The following is a 21,060-nucleotide window of genomic DNA, read 5'->3' as shown; positions in this document are numbered from 1 at the left end:
ACACAAAAAACACGAATGTATTTTCTATACATTATAATAAAAGAAACGCTATATTGCTCTGTTTGGAGATCCTTTAAAAATTAAGTTGTGAAAATGACTAAGCTAAAATATCTTTTCAAACGTTACATTTTATATAATCTAGCATACAAAACTTTACAACTGAGTGGTGTTGGCATTAATATACTTTCATGTTTTATTGTAAGTTTATGAGGGTTGTGAAATAGTGATATATGGAAGTCTGTGGATAGTCCAGAGGCTTCCTATCTCCTCTTCTCCCCCACAAGCTGTGCACAGACCCTCTGAGCATGTTTTCATGGCTCCCTGCTATGTATGAGAGCGGCTGTATTGTGCCTTGAGTGAGTACAGCTGCACCTACGCAGTAAACCAAAGCCGTTTGTCCATGAGAGGCTCCGAGCTGGTGAGCAGGCACAGTACAGCTGTGCTCATACACAAAGAAGAGTGCAACCACAAACTTTCAGAATGTCCTGGGCAGTGGCAGTGATCTCAAGGAAGATGTGGGAAGTATCTTTTTTTTTAAACATCTCGGATTTGCTTTAAAATGCGTATACATGCAAATACAGTGCAGCTGTGTAGTTAGCCTACAGGCCAGCAACACATTATGTTGCAATGGGGGGGAAGGGGGGCAATGGAGTCACACAAGACAGAACAGCACAGAGCAGGTAGGTGGGGCAATAGTAAAAGGATCTATTTGAGTCTACTGAAAACTGATCCACTTTTGAACAACCCCATAAGTATGGTGAGCAGGAGTAATTCATGGAGTCAGATTTGCAGGGAATTTTGCACACAAAGGCCCAAATTCACCATGAGGATATGTATAGTTTAACAGTTATGAGATCATTCAGTTCAGGTGTGCTTTAAAACATATTAGGAAGCAGCTCTAGATTCTCGGCCAAGACAGCCATTAATGGTCCTCTTGATTGAGAATCCTACATGTTCCCACTTTCTCCTGCATACTACTGGATTAGTCATTGTTTAGTCAAATTAGTCAAATTTTCATAGTAGTTTCAAGTGTTCTTACCCCAAAGGACCAATAATATTAATTTTCAGATCCACTTTTTGTTGTGATGGCATGAGCAGCTAAAAGTATGTAAAATAAATATAGGCAAACGTGTTAGATTTTTTCAGCAAAGCTTTGTTGGAAGATCATGAACAGGTTAGGCAAAAAGCAACAGTTTATACAGGGAATCACAAGTTAACATTTTGAAAAATAAGTTATATGAGTGTTGAAAAAAAAATTCTGATAAAACAAATGATACAAATATGCAAACAAGTCATTGGAAAAACAGGGTGTCTAGTTAGATTATAAAGAATCAAATGTAATGAGCTTGAAGTAACCACAGCAAAGACCCTAGCGATGGACAAGCATTTGCAAGCAAAAGTGTGGGGACCGTTTGTGAACGTTTCAATTAGAGTTTGAGAACTGAACGTTCACAGCAGATCCCACTGACTTTAATTAATGGCAAGCAAAATGTATAAACCTTCAGGGCATATTTTTAGCCAAAGGGTGACAAAAAAATCACTGCTTGTGCAGCGTGAGCCTAACACTGCACTACAAACTCAACAGTAATGTGAAACGCTTCGTGTGACAATGTCTGGTGAGCTGACACAACAACCACCACAGTGTGGTCACAAAATATGTTGTTTGCACAGTGTAGGCTGGGCCTAACACTGCATTACAAAGACAGTGAGGTTATGTAAATGCTTTGTGTGATAATGTTAGGTGACAGTAAAGTTTTAAGGTACAGTGAAGTCACTTGATCACTATATTGTAGCACAGTGACAGGCTGTTACAGTAATACACAATACACTATACAGGTTTTGTCAGTGGCGTAACGGAGGAGCCTGGGGCTCCAGTGCGAGTTTTACATGGGACCTCAAGGACGCTATTGATATGGAGGCCCAAAACCTACCAAAGACAGTTTCAGTATCAGAGAGATGTAATCAGAGTAAGAAAACAGTTACTTAAGGATTACTGCTATTCAATGCATGTACAGAGGTGTTCATTACCAGCATAGCACTAACAATGAAAAGCTGATAATATGGATGAAGGAGGGCCCCTAATGTGCCCCTCTGGTCCAGGGGCCCTGGTGCAGTCGCATTCCCTATTGCTAAGCCACTGGGTTTTGTACTATAAGCTAAATGACAAAAAATGACAGCATTATCAGTCTGAAAAAGTACTTTTGGGTCCCTAGTTAGTCAACTATGAGTAGCAGAAACCTATGGAAGTAGCTACATGGCACTGGATAACACATAACTACTATCTGTCTCTCAATTAGCAGCACAACTATTACAAGCCTGAAGTCTGAACAGAGTAACGAGGGGTTGGCCACAGTTTGCAGGAATACTGACACAGAGACCAGGAATAAGATGCAATAAAATGTTTATTACAATCATGCATACAAAAAATAACAACGTGGTCCGGCCGACGTCATCAGGATTGTAGCAGTACAGGATTTTTTTGGGAGCCTGGACCTTCCCTTTAAGAGTGAGGGGTCAAAAAATGCCTCCATGTTAAATTATAGGGCAAACGCAAGCTTTGCGTAAAGTTAGCATTAAATGTGAATGGCGAACAATCATTATTCGCCACAAACTGTCTGCATACAAACATGTTCATCAATCACTACAAAGGATGGTATTGCCTTCTTCAAGCTGAATGTACTGTATGTGACTGGAGACACCAATGGGGCAATAAATAGGTTCTAGAGTGCAGGAAACAGAAGCTGGCTGGTAAGTTGCTTTCAGCAATATCTTAATGAGAGGTAACTGATCTATCAACATCTGGACACTGGCTGACAACATCTTACTACCACATTCTGAAGACAATTGGAGCAAAAGTAGAACAGATGCTTAGAACGACCAATCAGAATCCTTTATCTGGAAAAACTGCTCCACTTTTGCTCCAATTTTTGTTTGCACTGGTTGTGATAAAACTACCCCTATGTGCACTCTTCTACAACTGAGCATGGACATGTACTGTAAATACACCCAAGATGGTAGTGGAGGAAGCACTTCTTGTGTAGGGCTGAGCCAACAATTTGCCTAAAATTGAAATTTGTGGTTTATTTGTAATTAGACAAGACAAATAACATTTATATCGCGATTTTCTCCTGGCGGACTCAAAGCACCAGAGCTGCAGCCACTAGGACGCGCTCTATAGGCAGTAGCAATGTTAGTGAGACTTGCCTAAGGTCTCCCACTAAATACGTGCTGGCTTACTGATTAATTGTCTTGTAGCTAGATGACATTGACTGGTTAAATATAATTCCCTTCCGGGGCAGTGGAGATTTGCACATTAGCAGGACTTTTTGCTTGTCACTTTATTCTGCAAGTTGATAGTTTGGGACACCCTGGACCTCCCTATTTGTTGTTCATGGGCAAGCTGAGTCTCCTTTAAATTCTCATGCATACCTAAAATTCCCATTCCACCATCTCACCTGCATTCCTTCTGCTAATTAAGATGCTGACAGCCTGTTTGCATATAGCTGTTATAATTTAAGTAGGACTCAGTTATTTGGACTGAGTTAGTCAAAAAGGCTTGAGGAGCAGACCTGCCCTTTAAGGGGATTTTCTCTTAGAGAGAAAATCTGCAGTTCTGTCAGCAGAACTAGAACATACCAAGAAGCTGTTCTATGGACAAGGCCACAGGTCTCCCTGACCTGGGGATGTACGCCACTAGAACAGTAAACATCAGCCATATTTACTAAACAACCAATTCCTTGTAAGTGGGGCAGAAGCCTCATTGAATATTAATCGAGTAGGTGTGTATGATGACACCACGAGTGGGTCCACCAATAGTCTGATCTAGGGGATGGCGAAGATGATGTCATATTTAACTCTTTCCTAGTCGGTATTAAAGCCTGAGGGAGCTATGGGAGCTCACTCTGCTTCTTACTTTCACACTAGCTCGCAAGGCTGACTGGGACCTCTAAGTATGTTCATTCCTTTCTGTAATCTGATATAATGTATGCTGTACATAGGTAGTCTAGTGTAACTTAGGTTAGAAAGAAGGTACCTGATTGACTTCAGCAGGAAGTCTAATCAAGAAGCTTGTAACGCAACATGAAGATTGGCGTGGCTAGGATATGATGAACTGTATCTATCTGTATTTCTGTTTCCTGAATAAACTCCGTAAACATTGAAGAAGCCTAGGAAAATCTATCTCCTGCTTGCTGTGTTGAGAGTCAAGTTATCTCACAGTCTGTGAGACGCAACTATAAGAAGTTGATGGTGTCGACAGAGACGGGACAAGGTCCTTCAGCACCCAAGGCTGAGACAGCAAAGTGCGCCCCCCCCCCCACCACAGACGTCACACACTGATTGCTATTAGACTAATAGGTGCCCCAGGGCCCCCAACCTCCCCAACACCTTAATCTCTAGTTATCTGGCTTGTAGTCACTGTCATGTATCCCCTTTTCTTATTTCTTTCTGCTTCAAACACAATTGGGAATGACAGCTGAATAAATTGTGCGCCCCCTCCTACACTGCGCCCTGAGGCTGGAGCCTCTCCAGCCTCTGCCTCGGCCCGGCCCTGGGTGTCGAAGCAAGGTGATTTAGAACAGGATCTAACAATGGTGCCGATTAAACCCTTCGCTGCCTAGCAAAACAGGCAGACGGGGCCAGGGGCCGAAGTTTTCAAGATATTCCACAGCAAAACAAGCGGAATAGACGCGGACTGTAAAGCTTATCAAGCGGATAAGCTGGTGTGGGGAGTGTGCGTGAGCCGAGCACACGGGCTGCAATTCGAGGAATCAGCGGCGAAACTCTTGGACGTTACACTTTAACTGCATGTGCACGGCAGTTAAGCCCAAATTGGATCGCAACAGGACACTCCGGGGCCAGCTTGCAACTTGCTGCGGGAGATATAGATCCACTGAGCCAGTCCAGTGTGGGGACGGAGATAACAGAGATAACACGCTCAGAAAGTTCCGGGGTCCACTCAGTTTCGCGGAGAAGTTGCGGAAAGCTGATGAATTGCGAAGAGTCCGCAGATCAGGCATGTATGATTTACGTTGTTATATGGCGTTATCTGTGTGGTATTTGGTGTTATAATAAGGGGTTGTTAATGTGTACATTCTGTGTTAATTGCAGCTTGGAGGCTGCGTGCTTCATTTTTTTTTTCTTTCGTTCTTTCCTCCTTCTCTGTTTTTTGTTTTGTTTTGCTGCCTCCCTGTCCAGAGACTGGGAAGGATGCCAGATGTGGGGGGGGGGTCCCCGCGGCAGAGAGAAGCCAGCAGTGTTCCAGTCTGTTAGTAGTGGATGGGGGGGAGAGGGAAGGGTGAGAGAAGAAAGGAAAGAGAGTGAGAGATAGTGGTAAGCTGTTTTTTTTTTTCTTTTCTCTCTTTTTTTCGGTGAGCTGGGGAGACAGGAAGGCACAACCCATGGCTCTGGGTCGCTGTGACAGTAGAAGTAAGTTATAGCTACAGCTGAGGTAATGGGTGAAGTGCGGCTGTACTCTGGCGCGTTTTTTCTGTTTGTGAGATGTTCTGCAAGCTTCTCTCGTTCCAGTCAGAGCTGCTACAATGCTTTTAAATGTCTGCATATGTTTAATGTTGTGTGGGTCAGTTCCGGCTGATAAATGTTCGTCTCAGGAGAAGTTTCTAGCTGGGATGGTAACAGTTAAAGTGGTTTAGAGTTCACAGCGCGCTTTAGTAGGCTGAGATAAGCAGCAGATGGTTTGTGTAGAGAGAGAGCTTTCCACGTCCCTGGGTGATACTACGATGTATAGCATTTAGAATGGCAGCTGTGACGTGGTGTGCCTCAAGTTTTGGCGAGCATCCCAGAAAGTGTAGGTAGCGGAAGGCTGACTCTCGGTAAAATGTATCGATGCTGTGTGTAACTATGCATAAAATGTTTGTTCTGTTTGAGTTTGTTTTTTCTCCTAATGTTTATAGGATTAAGAGGTTGCTATGGGAGCAGCCATCTTAGCTGGCAGTACAGGACTCAAAATGGCGGCAGTGGAGAGGGCCCGCCCCCAAGAGTCATGGCTCCCACACGTCATGGCAGGGGGGGAGGAGGGGCTGGGGGATCCACGTCATGTCAGGCTGTGCTCGCGGCTCCGGGCAGAGCAGCTGAAAGGAAGGGGGGTAGAAATACAGAGACATTCTACTGAGTATCTCGGATCCCAAAGTATTTCCCCAGAGCTTTTCCCTGGGTCCATGGAAAGGAATGCCAGAATACGTGCACCGAGCTATTGCTGTAAGACTAGCATGGTCACGGTTAGGAAATGTTTCCCAGCTAGGTGCAGGGAGACAAGGAACAGCGCAGATCAGGAAAGTGTCTGTACTGAGTTGCTTATGGGATTATTCCTGTAAGTGGGGCACCTTAATGGGTGTTGCAGCATGATTTCCCAATAGAGAAAAGGGGGGACAGTGCAGCAAGGGGGTGCCGGAGTTGGGAAAAAAAGGGAGTTGACCAATCCAGGTATCCGTCGCCGCTGCTGCAGAGCGGTAACGTATTTTTTCCAGTTTTTGTCGTGGACAGGTCCAGAGTTTGACTAAGAGGTCTATACTGGGCTGGGGCTGTTTTTTTGTGCATTTTTTTTTCCCGTCCACTGATTGGTCAAATATGTTTTTTTCCAGCTCCTACCAAGTGTAGCACAAAGAACAAGAACTGACAGCAGTTCATGGGGCAATTATACAAATGAAAGGATTGCCATTTACAGAGTGACAGTGTATCAGGACAGGTTTGCCATACAACTACCTACCAAGTGGGCATTCAGGGATCTGCATACAGGCATTTGATGCTGGAATGCTTAGCCCTGCACCCTGTGTAGTTTAAGTGCAAAGTGCTCCTTCCTACAGGGAGGCAGCCAGTTTTTTTTGTGTAGTATGGGGGTAGTAGCACGGCAAACATTGGTCAGAGGGTACAATACACAGAACTTCTAGCAGAGCTGGTATCGCAATGAGGTTCTAGATAAGTAAATGCGATAATGAGTAAGAGCATTGCAGGCTCACCTGCAAAGCAACAACAGGTGTGGCATCCGTAATCTGTGCATGCGACGGCCGCGCATGGACAGATAGGGGGGGGGGATGTGGAGGGAGCTTGCAATGAGGTGAGAGCTTCCAAAGGTGAAGTCCGCGGGAGCATATTTTACACAGGTAAGTACTTCGGATAGTACTTAGGTAGGGGAGAGAGGTTTAACTCCAATCTACCAAAAAGAGTAAACAGAGTTCATGAGAACCATAAAGCAACGAGATCAATTACGGTATATATTGATCAATTTAAAGTGTACAGAGTACAAGCCGCAGGACGAATCCCAAATCATTAATAAGAATTGATTTGTTTGTATTTCGATTTCAGGAGTTTGGCAATATGGACTCGAGACAGCTGCAGTACTGGCAGCAAAGATGGAGATGTCAGTCGGATAAGCGAAAGGTTCCAGATGCCAATCTGAGGGTGGAGAACAGCGAGATTACTGAAAATGGAAAGAGACTAAAACACGAGATTCCTGAAATTGGAAAGAGACTAAAACACGAGATTCCTGAAATTGGAAAGAGACTAAAACACGAGATTCTTGAGATCGGAAAACGACTAAAAAAACTGACTAAGCAAAGCATAGTGCAAATTGCTAATGTTTTTTTTTTCCCAAGGTGGTGCTTTTATAATGAAGAGTACCGTGCTGATGGTGATCCTAGGTTGCCATTTCGTCCTAGGAGAACGAAGAGAGGACATTCTCATGTTTAATAAGGGGTTAATGAGAATGCAAGGCCCAAGCATGTTAATATTTGGTGACAAAGGTACTAATCCTTTCACACCTCCCTCCGCTTGGCACAGATGGACCATGCAGGGACGGAGGAAAAGAGCACTTGTGCCAGGTGAAAACAAATTTCAGGGCACAAGGTGGGTGAAAGGTCTGAAGGGTCAGGTGTGCGGGCAATGGGAATTGAATGGCAGTGTAAATCTGCTATTGAATGCCACACTCCCAGAATTGATGCACCGATCCAAAGTTTTGTTAAAAGGTACATTGCAGTACAATGGGTACATGCAAAAGGTGGAGTGTGTGATTCAGGGGTACCTTGTCTTGGTTATCCAGAGTGAGATGGTTCCAGATTGGAGAGGAACGAGCAGGAGGCGTCAATTCTCCTGCCGGAGAGACGCAGGGGACAACATCACACTCTGGAACTACCAACAGAGAGTGCCTCTGAAACAACTATACACACGTAAAGGCTGGAAAGCCAAGGGGTGGTGGTTCTCGAAACAAGAAGTAAAAATCGAGAACGAGCCACATTTCCAGGTGACAAAGAGGGTGGGGAGAGCGGTCCCGGGGGAGGGAAAGCCAACACAGGGAACCTCATCCACACTACACGGGTCACAACAGGGGACGATATTACACAGTCCATATGCAGCCGCTTATCCTCATGCTAGTTGGGTAAGTGAAGAGGTACTCTTAATTGAAAGATTGCAGAGAGTACATTCTTCCCAACCTCTGGTACATATTGTGCCTCAGGACATAAGGGGGGAAAAGGTCCAATCAGGACAGTTGGGGACATATTTTGTCAGGGAGAGGCTTAAAGATCCTGTCCAACTGAGATTGGACAAGGGGAGGTATATCGATTTTTCTGGAGAAGGATCTTTTGCATGGAAGCTTCAAGAGGTTTGGGTGAACAAATGGAAACGGTGCAACATTCCTTCAGGCACCGCCACTTCCTTAGTTCCCACCTCCACACATGTCTTACACTAGGACCTGAGAGGTCAAACTTTTTTGGCGCTAGACGGGGAGGTGAAACGAGTAGAGTTGTCCTCATGCGGGCAATTCTCACAGAGGTACCTGTGTTTGCCGGGGCAAGTCAAATTTAGTGAAGAAGCCTGCAGGCTCAATAACGCAGAATGAGAGGCTACCATTCAAAAGATCTAGTGTTGGGCGAACATCTAGATGTTCGGGTTCGGGCCGAACAGGCCGAACATGGCCGCGATGTTCGGGTGTTCGACCCGAACTCCGAACATAATGGAAGTCAATGGGGACCCGAACTTTTGTGCTTTGTAAAGCCTCCTTACATGCTACATACCCCAAATTTACAGGGTATGTGCACCTTGGGAGTGGGTACAAGAGGGAAAAAAATTTAGCAAAAAGAGCTTATAGTTTTTGAGAAAATCGATTTTAAAGTTTCAAAGGGAAAACTGTCTTTTAAATGCGGGAAATGTCTGTTTTCTTTGCACAGGTAACATGCTTTTTGTCGGCATGCAGTCATAAATGTAATACATATAAGAGGTTCCAGGAAAAGGGACCGGTAACGCTAACCCAGCAGCAGCACACGTGATGGAACAAGAGGAGGGTGGCGCAGGAGGAGAAGGCCACGCTTTGAGACACAACAACCCAGGCCTTGCATGAGGACAAGAAGCGTGCGGATAGCAATTTGCATTTTGTCGCCATGCAGTCATAAATGTAATACAGATGAGAGGTTCAATAAACAGGGACCGGAAACGCTAACCCATCACAGATGTTCATTGTTCATGTTACTTGGTTGGGGTCCGGGAGTGTTGCGTAGTCGTTTCCAATCCAGGATTGATTCATTTTAATTTGAGTCAGACGGTCTGCATTTTCTGTGGAGAGGCGGATACGCCGCCGATCTGTGACGATGCCTCCGGCAGCACTGAAACAGCGTTCCGACATAACGCTGGCTGCCGGGCAAGCCAGCACCTCTATTGCGTACATTGCCAGTTTGTGCCAGGTGTCTAGCTTCGATACCCAATAGTTGAAGGGTGCAGATGGATTGTTCAACACAGCTACGCCATCTGACATGTAGTCCTTGACCATCTTCTCCAGGCGATCGGTGTTGGAGGTGGATCTGCACGCTTGCTGTTCTGTGTGCTGCTGCATGGGTGTCAGAAAATTTTCCCACTCCAAGGACACTGCCGATACCATTCCCTTTTGGGCACTAGCTGCGGCTTGTGTTGTTTGCTGCCCTCCTGGTCGTCCTGGGTTTGCGGAAGTCAGTCTGTCGGCGTACAACTGGCTAGAGGAGGGGGAGGATGTCAATCTCCTCTCTAAAGTCTCCACAAGGGCCTGCTGGTATTCTTCCATTTTGACCTGTCTGGCTCTTTCTTCAAGCAGTTTTGGAACATTGTGTTTGTACCGTGGATCCAGAAGGGTATAAACCCAGTAATTGGTGTTGTCCAGAATGCGCACAATGCGTGGGTCGCGTTCAATGCAGTCCTAGGCCGAAGAGGTCATAGCCTAGGGTCACAAAACCTGTTTATTGGGCAATTTCAATGGTGGCGAGTCTGACGTACATAAATCGCAGCAATGGCCGTTAGCAACGTCTGAATCTCACGAAATGTCTCATGCAGGTAGAAGACATATTGTTAGACTTGGGCTCCAAAGATGGGTTCCCTACATCTCTGCAAACCAGAGTTACAGGGCTCCAAATTTGGTAAAATCCCCCATAGGCTTTCATTGGGCCTCCTATTTACAGTTCCAAAATCTCACATCTTTTCAAAGGGCAATGGCTCAGCAGTACCAAATTTTCTAGCATTGTAGGGACCCTTAGGGGGAACATGACTGGTGAGTTTCGGGCCCCTAGGCCGAAGAGGTCATAGCCTAGGGTCACAAAAACCTGTTTATTGGGGCTATTTCAATGGTAGTGATGGTGACGTACATAAATCGCAGCAATGGCCGTTAGCAAAGTCTGAATCTCACGAAATGTCTCATGCAGGTAGAAGACATATTGTTAGACTTGGATTCCAAAGATGGGGTCCCTACATCTCTGCAAACCAGAGTTACAGGGGTCCAAAATTGGTAAAATCCCCCATAGGATTTCATTGGCTCCCTATTTCACTTTCCAAAATCTCACATCTTTTCAAAGGGCAATGGCTCAGCAGTACCAAATTTTCTAGCATTGTAGGGACCCTTAGGAGGAACATGACTGGTGAGTTTCGGGCCCCTAGGCCCGAAGAGGTCATAGCCTAGGGTCACAAAAACCTGTTTATTGGGGCTATTTCAATGGTAGTGATGGTGACGTACATAAATCGCAGCAATGGCCGTTAGCAAAGTCTGAATCTCACGAAATGTCTCATGCAGGTAGAAGACATATTGTTAGACTTGGATTCCAAAGATGGGGTCCCTACATCTCTGCAAACCAGAGTTACAGGGGTCCAAAATTGGTAAAATCCCCCATAGGATTTCATTGGCTCCCTATTTCACTTTCCAAAATCTCACATCTTTTCAAAGGGCAATGGCTCAGCAGTACCAAATTTTCTAGCATTGTAGGGACCCTTAGGGGGAACATGACTGGTGAGTTTCGGGCCCCTAGGCCGAAGAGGTCATAGCCTAGGGTCACGAAAACCTGTTTATTTGGGCTATTTCAATGGTAGTGATGGTGGCGTACATAAATCTCAGCCATGGCCGTTAGCAACGTCTGAATCTCACGAAATGTTTCATGCAGGTAGAAGACATATTGTTAGACTTAGATTCCAAAGATGGGGTCCCTACATCTCTGCAAACCAGAGTTACAGGGGTCCAAAATTGGTAAAATCCCCCATAGGCTTTCATTGGGCCTCCTATTTACCGTTCCAAAATCTCACACCATTTCAAAGGGCAATGGCTCAGCAGTGGCAAAACTCACCAGTCATGATCCCCCTAAGGGTCCCTACAATGCTAGAAAATTTGGTACTGCTGAGCCATTGCCCTTTGAAAAGATGTGAGATTTTGGAAAGTGAAATAGGGAGCCAATGAAATCCTATGGGGGATTTTACCAATTTTGGACCCCTGTAACTCTGGTTTGCAGAGATGTAGGGACCCCATCTTTGGAATCCAAGTCTAACAATATGTCTTCTACCTGCATGAGACATTTCGTGAGATTCAGACTTTGCTAACGGCCATTGCTGCGATTTATGTACGTCACCATCACTACCATTGAAATAGCCCCAATAAACAGGTTTTTGTGACCCTAGGCTATGACCTCTTCGGCCTAGGGGCCCGAAACTCACCAGTCATGTTCCCCCTAAGGGTCCCTACAATGCTAGAAAATTTGGTACTGCTGAGCCATTGCCCTTTGAAAAGATGTGAGATTTTGGAAAGTGAAATAGGGAGCCAATGTGTTAAGCTTGGGGGTGTAATCTCCACAGTCAGCATACAACACATAAGCTGACGTGAAGGAGGTACACACACCAGCACAAGGGATCAGGATATCCCCAGTTTAGTGGAGGAGAGGACTGACTCCAATAGGAGATTGTGGTGCACAGAGCCGGTGCAGATCTGAACAGCCACAAACACTTTCGTAATAACGTCTCAGCGCAAAGTAGCGCTGAGCGCATAAACCAGGACTGAGGAGATCAGGACAGGTAGACAGAATGAACGCTTGCTAGCTAGCGATTACTTAGCGACAGCAAGCGTCCAAAACCAGACAGACTGGAATGAGGCAGCCAATGCGTTGCGGCGATGGCGTGCCTCACAAAGACAGGACAGGACAGTCAGAAAATAGCAGGATTAAGATAGATGAACGTAACACAGATAAATATACAATAAGTATGTTTTCCTAGCGTATTACAATTACAGCTATCAATGAAACTATTCGTAACGTCTGACTAACATATGTATATATTGGCAATGAACCGATATATGACATAAGCAGGAATTCTGACTAAGACTGAAGTAATACAGGGAACAGGACTCAGAAGGATTCGCTATCTCTTCGCAGAGATGAACGCAATCCACAAACAGGACCAGGAACAGGATTCAGAAGGATTCGTTATCTCTTCGCAGAGATGAACGCAATCCACAAACAGGACCAGGAACAGGATAACTAGCTCAGCACGGGTGTTCACGATACGCGCAAACTACCAAAACGTGCCGGAAAACTGACTAGCTGAACACAGGAAATAAACAGTTCGTGTACGTATATATCAGCGACACTGATATATTAACGTAACACGAATACAAGGAAAATAACAAAATGCGCAAGTATGCGTATATATTGGCGATGAACCAATATATGACACAAGACAAGCAAGTAGCAACTTCTAGAACAAGAGCAGAACTAGGAGGACTCGCTGACCCCTTCGCAGGAGTCAGCGCAGTCCACACGGACCAGGAACGAGGTGGGGCACGAGCAGAGTAACAGATAGAGTCTGAAACTATGATAGCCCATGAGGCATTGCAGGAAGCAGTTCTTTATACTGAGGTCATCCAATGGGAGCAGACCTGCAGATTCCCACACAAGTGAATGGTAATTAATCACAGGCTGATAGCAGGAAAAGGCAGACAATGATATGCAGCCTGCAGGAAAGGGGCCGCCCCTCCACTGCAGCAGACAATGTTTGTTTACACAAAAGCATATTAAACTGTCATTAACTTCAGAGCGACTGCAGATGGAATCAGCAACTAGTTTAAGTGCAAACCAAACTATGCAAGCAAATGCATGTAATGACATTAGAACTGCTTGGTTTGCAATACCACTGCAGTCAGCAGAAAACGCTGCAGAAGCGATCATAACAGTACCCCCTCCCTTAAACGCGGCCTCTGGACGCCTATGAAAACTGACATATTTCTCCTGAACCACCCAAACCAAAAAATCAGAAGTGGGAAATCCAGCAAACTGATCTGACTGAAAATTCATGAAGGTCGGATCCGTCCGACAAAACCAAATTCCCGAATCAGTCTCACCAAAACTAGACCAATTGGAACCAGAACCTACCGAGCCATGCCCGTCAGCACTACAAGCCTCAGTGTGACACCCATCAGAACCACGACTTCCAGAGAAAAGCCCCCAGAAACTCTCTGAGCGATACCCACCGCCTTCTCGGGAACGTCCAAAAACGCCAAAGCCTTTACAATGCCCACCGGAACTGTCCCCACCAACACAAAACCCACCGTTGAACCAGTCCAAGGTACCAGGACAAGTTTCCTCAGAGATCTCCCAGAACACTTGGAAGCTCCAAAGAGATCCCCACAGGTCAGAACGCCCCTTAGGCTCACATGGAGAACTATCAAGAACCCCTATGGAACCCAGGGCAACTCTAGAGTCAGGGTCACAAGGACAAACATCAAGATCAGGGTTTTTAGGGACCAGAACCATCTCTGGGCATGCAGGCCAACCGGCAACATCAGAACATGTCTCCACTAGGGAAGCGTGTGAGCACGCCAACACAGACACACTTGGGCACTCTGGCATACGAAGCACATCTGGGCACACCGGCACAAGAGAGACTTCTGGGCATGTCAAGGAACTGCAAACCTCAAAGTCAGTCAAGGTAAGACCGAAACCAGGACTGGGCAAAAAAAAATCATCATGACTAGACTTCACAGTTACTGGATTCTCACTAAAAAATGCAGGATCAGACTTAGATGTCTCTGATTCCAGCAAAGTTATTAACAAATCATGTTCAGGGGCATTTACAAGACAGGACAAATCTTCTGATGTATGCACCGAACTAGACAGGGTTCCCATAACTTCTTCTGGACTAGACAGAGACTCATCAAATATACTGGATTGGAGCTCATGAAGGGCTGCAAAACAAGTCAGTAGTGCAGCAATCCCCACTGAACTAGGCAAAACTGAGTAACTCACTGGACAGGAAGGGGACTCAGGAACTTCTGCCACACCGGCCAGAGAACCAGAATGTTCCAGGATACAGGGCTGGGTTTCAGAAACACTCATTAACCCGGACTGAAATTCTGAGATTTCTATTATTTTTTCCAGCGAGTCAGAATTATCCATGTTACAGGGCAAGACTTTTGAAACATTCAGAGGACAGGGCTGGAGTTCCTCGGCTGTTACAACACTGGAGAGGGACTCAACAACATTGGTTAAATCAGACTGTGTACAGGGCAAGGTATCTAACACACTTGCTGACGAGGACAATATTTCAATGGCTTCTGCTTCGCTGGGCAGAAATTCATCAAGTTTTATTAGAGCAGACTGTAATTCCAAAACAGCTGCTAGACAAGTGAATATTACTGCAACACCAACTGAGGTAAGCAGTGCTTCAGCCTCCTCTGCTAGAGGGTTTAAAGTATCCAAAGTACTGGGTGAAGCATAAGACTCTGCGACCACAGCTTCACTGGACAGGATCACTGAACAGTCCATATTGCAGGGCAAAACCATGGAAGCACCTGCTGGACAGCATAATGATTCTGTGACCTGAGTTTCATTGGAGAGATCTACTGCACAATTCAAGGTACAGGGCAAATTTATTGGAAAATTTTCTGAACAAGGTAATAATTCTGCGATTTCAGGTTCACATAGCAGATGCTCTGAGCTATTCACGAAACTAGAGCGAGGTGTAGAAACAGGAAGATCAAGACACAATGTTTGCGCATCTGAATCACCATTCATTTGTAAAATTGGAAAATTCAGATGCTGGGGTTCTGAGTTTACTAGACAGGATTGCTGGGACTCGGAAACTGATATAGTGCATCTATTGGCATCTGCTGGATCAGACAGGAGTTGAACTTTATTAACACAGGTAATTTCTGCAGAAGTGTTTGCAGAGACAGGCAAGATTTTTCTGGTGTCTGTTTCACTAAACAAAGAGTCATGAGTACTGGCTAGGCTGGACTCGAAAGTCAGCAGGACCTCTGGGTCCTCTGCTGAGAAATTTGTGCAGGGCAAGATTAAGGAAGTATTAGTAATTTCTGTCTTACTGGGAAGTAACACTGAGTTATCCATGGTACAGGGTGGAATTACAGGAACTTCAATTTCACACAAAAGGAGCTCTGAATCACTCGCTGAATCAGCCAAAAGTGCTGAAGCAGGCGAGTCCTCAGGAACTGAGGAAGTGGAACAATCTCCACTTGACAGTGTGTCTTCCCTGGTATCAACTGATTGAATTGCATAAAAATCGTCCAGAATCATTCTCCACACATCGATCAATGGAGCCACAAAGTCATACCCACACACACCAGTTTTTATTAGGTTATAGGCAGACTTAATGCATGCATTCAATACTAATTCACTTTTTGCACTGTAAAACTGACAAAATGAACTTGCATCTTTCTTCCATTCATAGACCAGAGCTTCCATCTCTCCTTTCTCAAATGGAGGATCCCATGCATATTTAACAGCTGAGCATTCCGGCTGATCATAGTTTGCAAATGTGTTAGTGGCAGAAACATACATTGGGTTATTTAGCAGGTGATTGGCCGATTTCTTATTCCTAAGGATCTCCAATACCTGTAGCAAGTATTGAACTGTAGTGTATGCAAATTTCCCTTGCTGCACGAATAAATTGATCTGTTCAATACTCTGTAATATATCTTCATAATCATATTCAGATAATTCATTTAAACAAGAACTTTTATTTTCCCTGGCTAGCAATGAAAGTTCATTAGTAGTTTCATAGGTCCATTTGACTCCCCTGAATGGTGACTGAATTTCATTATCTACTACTGGCGGAGTCTCATTACAGATCTGATGCGCAGTCGCCAAGGGCAACGACTCCGCTGATTGTAACGCTTTTCTTTTGGAGCGTTTACGTTTGGCTTTAGACCCTGCTGCCTTAGCAGAAGAAAAGTTATCAGAACAATTATCTGCTTGCTGATTATTTTTGTAGGCAGTAGAAGGAGCAGCTGATTGACAAGCTGCCAGGAGCTTATCAAAAGGGCTAGGCAAATCGGTTTTGCGCAGCCAGTTATGAATCACAAACGCTAGAAATTCCAGTGGTCTTTCTTTTAAATTGGTATGATCCAAGACATCGTAGGCCCACTGAAACAATCTTCCCTTAAATAAAACATAAACTAGCTGGGAGGCCCACGTTGAAACAGGAGTAGCCTGGAGCTCGGGATTGGCCAGGAACCTGGTACATTCAGAAAAAAACTCATTTTCTGTTTCAGAATTGAGCTTCTCAAATTTCTTAAAGGAACAGGAACCATAACAAACAGTGTCATTTTTGCTGGGAACCCCCCCCACAATGGGGATTGGTAATGGGGCTATCATAATGTTAAGCTTGGGGGTGTAATCTCCACAGTCAGCATACAACACATAAGCTGACGTGAAGGAGGTACACACACCAGCACAAGGGATCAGGATATCCCCAGTTTAGTGGAGGAGAGGACTGACTCCAATAGGAGATTGTGGTGCACAGAGCCGGTGCAGATCTGAACAGCCACAAACACTTTCGTAATAACGTCTCAGCGCAAAGTAGCGCTGAGCGCATAAACCAGGACTGAGGAGATCAGGACAGGTAGACAGAATGAACGCTTGCTAGCTAGCGATTACTTAGCGACAGCAAGCGTCCAAAACCAGACAGACTGGAATGAGGCAGCCAATGCGTTGCGGCGATGGCGTGCCTCACAAAGACAGGACAGGACAGTCAGAAAATAGCAGGATTAAGATAGATGAACGTAACACAGATAAATATACAATAAGTATGTTTTCCTAGCGTATTACAATTACAGCTATCAATGAAACTATTCGTAACGTCTGACTAACATATGTATATATTGGCAATGAACCGATATATGACATAAGCAGGAATTCTGACTAAGACTGAAGTAATACAGGGAACAGGACTCAGAAGGATTCGCTATCTCTTCGCAGAGATGAACGCAATCCACAAACAGGACCAGGAACAGGATTCAGAAGGATTCGTTATCTCTTCGCAGAGATGAACGCAATCCACAAACAGGACCAGGAACAGGATAACTAGCTCAGCACGGGTGTTCACGATACGCGCAAACTACCAAAACGTGCCGGAAAACTGACTAGCTGAACACAGGAAATAAACAGTTCGTGTACGTATATATCAGCGACACTGATATATTAACGTAACACGAATACAAGGAAAATAACAAAATGCGCAAGTATGCGTATATATTGGCGATGAACCAATATATGACACAAGACAAGCAAGTAGCAACTTCTAGAACAAGAGCAGAACTAGGAGGACTCGCTGACCCCTTCGCAGGAGTCAGCGCAGTCCACACGGACCAGGAACGAGGTGGGGCACGAGCAGAGTAACAGATAGAGTCTGAAACTATGATAGCCCATGAGGCATTGCAGGAAGCAGTTCTTTATACTGAGGTCATCCAATGGGAGCAGACCTGCAGATTCCCACACAAGTGAATGGTAATTAATCACAGGCTGATAGCAGGAAAAGGCAGACAATGATATGCAGCCTGCAGGAAAGGGGCCGCCCCTCCACTGCAGCAGACAATGTTTGTTTACACAAAAGCATATTAAACTGTCATTAACTTCAGAGCGACTGCAGATGGAATCAGCAACTAGTTTAAGTGCAAACCAAACTATGCAAGCAAATGCATGTAATGACATTAGAACTGCTTGGTTTGCAATACCACTGCAGTCAGCAGAAAACGCTGCAGAAGCGATCATAACACAATGAAATCCTATGGGGGATTTTACCAATTTTGGACCCCTGTAACTCTGGTTTGCAGAGATGTAGGGACCCCATCTTTGGAATCCAAGTCTAACAATATGTCTTCTACCTGCATGAGACATTTCGTGAGATTCAGACTTTGCTAACGGCCATTGCTGCGATTTATGTACGTCACCATCACTACCATTGAAATAGCCCCAATAAACAGGTTTTTGTGACCCTAGGCTATGACCTCTTCGGCCTAGGGGCCCGAAACTCACCAGTCATGTTCCCCCTAAGGGTCCCTACAATGCTAGAAAATTTGGTACTGCTGAGCCATTGCCCTTTGAAAAGATGTGAGATTTTGGAAAGTGAAATAGGGAGCCAATGAAATCCTATGGGGGATTTTACCAATTTTGGACCCCTGTAACTCTGGTTTGCAGAGATGTAGGGACCCCATCTTTGGAATCCAAGTCTAACAATATGTCTTCTACCTGCATGAGACATTTCGTGAGATTCAGACTTTGCTAACGGCCATTGCTGCGATTTATGTACGTCACCATCACTACCATTGAAATAGCCCCAATAAACAGGTTTTTGTGACCCTAGGCTATGACCTCTTCGGCCTAGGGGCCCGAAACTCACCAGTCATGTTCCCCCTAAGGGTCCCTACAATGCTAGAAAATTTGGTACTGCTGAGCCATTGCCCTTTGAAAAGATGTGAGATTTTGGAAAGTGAAATAGGGAGCCAATGAAATCCTATGGGGGATTTTACCAATTTTGGACCCCTGTAACTCTGGTTTGCAGAGATGTAGGGACCCCATCTTTGGAATCCAAGTCTAACAATATGTCTTCTACCTGCATGAGACATTTCGTGAGATTCAGACTTTGCTAACGGCCATTGCTGCGATTTATGTACGTCACCATCACTACCATTGAAATAGCCCCAATAAACAGGTTTTTGTGACCCTAGGCTATGACCTCTTCGGCCTAGGGGCCCGAAACTCACCAGTCATGTTCCCCCTAAGGGTCCCTACAATGCTAGAAAATTTGGTACTGCTGAGCCATTGCCCTTTGAAAAGATGTGAGATTTTGGAAAGTGAAATAGGGAGCCAATGAAATCCTATGGGGGATTTTACCAATTTTGGACCCCTGTAACTCTGGTTTGCAGAGATGTAGGGACCCCATCTTTGGAATCCAAGTCTAACAATATGTCTTCTACCTGCATGAGACATTTCGTGAGATTCAGACTTTGCTAACGGCCATTGCTGCGATTTATGTACGTCACCATCACTACCATTGAAATAGCCCCAATAAACAGGTTTTTGTGACCCTAGGCTATGACCTCTTTGGCCTAGGGGCCCGAAACTCACCAGTCATGTTCCCCCTAAGGGTCCCTACAATGCTAGAAAATTTGCCACTGCTGAGTAATTGCCCTTTGAAAAGATGTGAGATTTTGGAACTGTAAATAGGAGGCCCAATGAAAGCCTATGGGGGATTTTACCAAATTTGGAGCCCTGTAACTCTGGTTTGCAGAGATGTAGGGAACCCATCTTTGGAGCCCAAGTCTAACAATATGTCTTCTACCTGCATGAGACATTTCGTGAGATTCAGACGTTGCTAACGGCCATTGCTGCGATTTATGTACGTCAGACTCGCCACCATTGAAATTGCCCAATAAACAGGTTTTGTGACCCTAGGCTATGACCTCTTCGGCCTAGGACTGCATTGAACGCGACCCACGCATTGTGCGCATTCTGGACAACACCAATTACTGGGTTTATACCCTTCTGGATCCACGGTACAAACACAATGTTCCAAAACTGCTTGAAGAAAGAGCCAGACAGGTCAAAATGGAAGAATACCAGCAGGCCCTTGTGGAGACTTTAGAGAGGAGATTGACATCCTCCCCCTCCTCTAGCCAGTTGTACGCCGACAGACTGACTTCCGCAAACCCAGGACGACCAGGAGGGCAGCAAACAACACAAGCCGCAGCTAGTGCCCAAAAGGGAATGGTATCGGCAGTGTCCTTGGAGTGGGAAAATTTTCTGACACCCATGCAGCAGCACACAGAACAGCAAGCGTGCAGATCCACCTCCAACACCGATCGCCTGGAGAAGATGGTCAAGGACTACATGTCAGATGGCGTAGCTGTGTTGAACAATCCATCTGCACCCTTCAACTATTGGGTATCGAAGCTAGACACCTGGCACAAACTGGCAATGTACGCAATAGAGGTGCTGGCTTGCCCGGCAGCCAGCGTTATGTCGGAACGCTGTTTCAGTGCTGCCGGAGGCATCGTCACAGATCGGCGGCGTATCCGCCTCTCCACAGAAAATGCAGACCGTCTGACTCAAATTAAAATGAATCAATCCTGGATTGGAAACGACTACGCAACACTCCCGGACCCCAACCAAGTAACATGAACAATGAACATCTGTGATGGGTTAGCGTTTCCGGTCCCTGTTTATTGAACCTCTCATCTGTATTACATTTATGACTGCATGGCGACAAAATGCAAATTGCTATCCGCACGCTTCTTGTCCTCATGCAAGGCCTGGGTTGTTGTGTCTCAAAGCGTGGCCTTCTCCTCCTGCGCCACCCTCCTCTTGTTCCATCACGTGTGCTGCTGCTGGGTTAGCGTTACCGGTCCCTTTTCCTGGAACCTCTTATATGTATTACATTTATGACTGCATGCCGACAAAAAGCATGTTACCTGTGCAAAGAAAACAGACATTTCCCGCATTTAAAAGACAGTTTTCCCTTTGAAACTTTAAAATCGATTTTCTC

At 45.2% G+C, this 21,060-nt stretch overlaps 1 protein-coding gene across 2 annotated transcripts in view; it reads right to left on the bottom strand.

Annotated features, from left to right (window-relative positions):
• Window positions 1-21,060, bottom strand: part of RAB7B (RAB7B, member RAS oncogene family) — an 83,104-nt gene that overhangs the window by 42,002 nt on the left and 20,042 nt on the right. For both annotated transcript variants that reach the window (XM_068269548.1, XM_068269549.1), the window contains exon 3: window positions 1,040-1,098. In XM_068269548.1, the coding sequence (XP_068125649.1) occupies window positions 1,040-1,092 (53 nt within the window). In that variant the 5' untranslated portion in view covers window positions 1,093-1,098. The remainder of the gene's footprint in view (window positions 1-1,039; window positions 1,099-21,060) is intronic.

Source organism: Hyperolius riggenbachi, chromosome 2 (genome assembly GCF_040937935.1).
Source record: "Hyperolius riggenbachi isolate aHypRig1 chromosome 2, aHypRig1.pri, whole genome shotgun sequence".
NCBI classification, from domain to species: Eukaryota; Metazoa; Chordata; class Amphibia; order Anura; family Hyperoliidae; genus Hyperolius; species Hyperolius riggenbachi.
This window is presented reverse-complemented; position numbering and strand designations above follow the sequence as displayed.